The 1,867-nt window shown below is 38.9% G+C and overlaps 1 protein-coding gene across 1 annotated transcript in view; it reads right to left on the bottom strand.

Annotated features, from left to right (window-relative positions):
- Positions 1-34: 34 nt before the first annotated feature.
- Positions 35-1,867, bottom strand: part of LOC125040945 — a 21,051-nt gene continuing 19,218 nt past the window's right edge. The window contains exon 4 of the mRNA XM_047635741.1: positions 35-700. Coding sequence (XP_047491697.1) covers positions 585-700 — 116 coding nt within the window. The 3' untranslated portion in view covers positions 35-584. The remainder of the gene's footprint in view (positions 701-1,867) is intronic.

Raw genomic sequence — 1,867 nt, 5'->3', positions numbered from 1 at the left:
AACTACGCCAGGACTCGCACCGGCCAACGACAGGAACGCATGAAGCAGGAGACGACCAGAAGGACGCCCTGTAAGTCCAGAACCGAGAAGGATCAGCACCACCACATCAGCGACACACAATCTGCATTCAGTGACTCCACCAAGGCCAAAGCGAGACAGACCGCCTGCAGAAAGGCGTGGCTAGCCAGTCCCGACAACCTTGAGACACCCGATGCCCTGCTATGGGTGACCAATTAGGGCGGCGTGCTGACCTGGGTCATGCCCCCTCATGACCTTCTTCTGACCTCTACAAACGCTCTACCGCAAGTCACCGTCCCGCACGGACGCTGCCTTCCGGGGGCCATTCCTCTAGACCCCCTGCCTAGCCGCCGCTCGGGCCTATCTCTACCCAGCACGACACGTACATCTTCCACTTCCGCCCACGCTACCATATTTAATGACGAACCAGACCGAGTGTTTCCCACCAACGTGGGGGGGGGGGGGTCCCAACATGAAACTCAAGTCCTCTTGTTCGCTTACGCGTGTCTGTGTATCGAGCTTAATGTAAGAAGCTGTGGTGCAAATAAATTACCAGCTCACCAATTTCAATACTCACCAGAAAATTCGGTGATAGTATCAGCTCGCAGTTTGTACTTGGGTATCTGCTCCTGCACTAAACTTATGATTTCTACTTCTGCCACATTGTCTCCTGTACACACATCTGCAAAAAACATACTTCATCAGTACTCCTTTACATTCTCACTTTCGAAAACGGAGGATGTTATATGTATACGTAATGTCATGTAACTACATGGAATTGATGAAAGTAGTTATCCGTGTTAAATCTTTAAATTTCGTCTTCTATCACGCTTTTATAGATATACAGTTTTTATTATTATCATTTTTGTATTTCGATTATCTTTACAATTATGTTTTCAATCACGTATGAATAAACACTAATAAAAGCTTCTTTGGTCACACAAGGCGGATCACTTTGTTTGTTACTTTTTTAACTGAATTTCAGGCAAATAAGATAGAGAAGGAATTGCTCATTGCTGTATTACAATCATTTCCAAATAATCATTAACGTCTTTTAGCAGACGGTGGTGAAATAGTGAACACAGCAATGACTACAAATTTGAGTGCTGCTACTAAAACTTGTAATATCAGCTGTTATTACAGCAGTTGTATTAGCAGTAGTAATAATGGTTGGCATAGCTTCAGTGGTACTTTTAACATCAACAAAAATAATAACAACAAAATGATAACAGATATGATAATATCAATAATTATAAAATAATGATTATAATAATATGAATAACAACGAAAATCTACAATAATCTTATAGTATTACGTATCCTTATTACTATGAACATAAACGAAACAACAAAAGCGTTATAGCAGATGTAAAACACACACACATACACACATACACACACACACACACACACACACACACACACACACACACACACACACACACACACACACACACACACACACACACACACAAACACACCACGTAAAAATATAAATATAAATATAAATATATAAATATATATATATATATATATCAACACAAAACATAACAGTGTGTGCACATATAAAATGTAACTTAACCACAAAATTAATGGAAGGCGTGACGTTTCGAGGACAAGGAATTTCTTCAAACGTAGAAAAAAGGACCTACATTGCTATAATTGTGATAATTTGACGAGAATCTTCATGACAAAATAGATAGCGACAACGTAATGATAATAATAATAATAATGATAACAATGAACTCTTACTATCAAAAAGCAATGATACTAATACTACTCTTGATAACAAACATAAAAACAACAATTGTAATGATAATGATGATGATGATGATGATGATGATGATGAT

This window comes from Penaeus chinensis, chromosome 29 (assembly GCF_019202785.1).
Source record: "Penaeus chinensis breed Huanghai No. 1 chromosome 29, ASM1920278v2, whole genome shotgun sequence".
NCBI lineage: Eukaryota > Metazoa > Arthropoda > Malacostraca > Decapoda > Penaeidae > Penaeus > Penaeus chinensis.
Note: the sequence above shows the minus strand (reverse complement) of the source record. Positions and strands in the feature narration are given on the sequence as shown.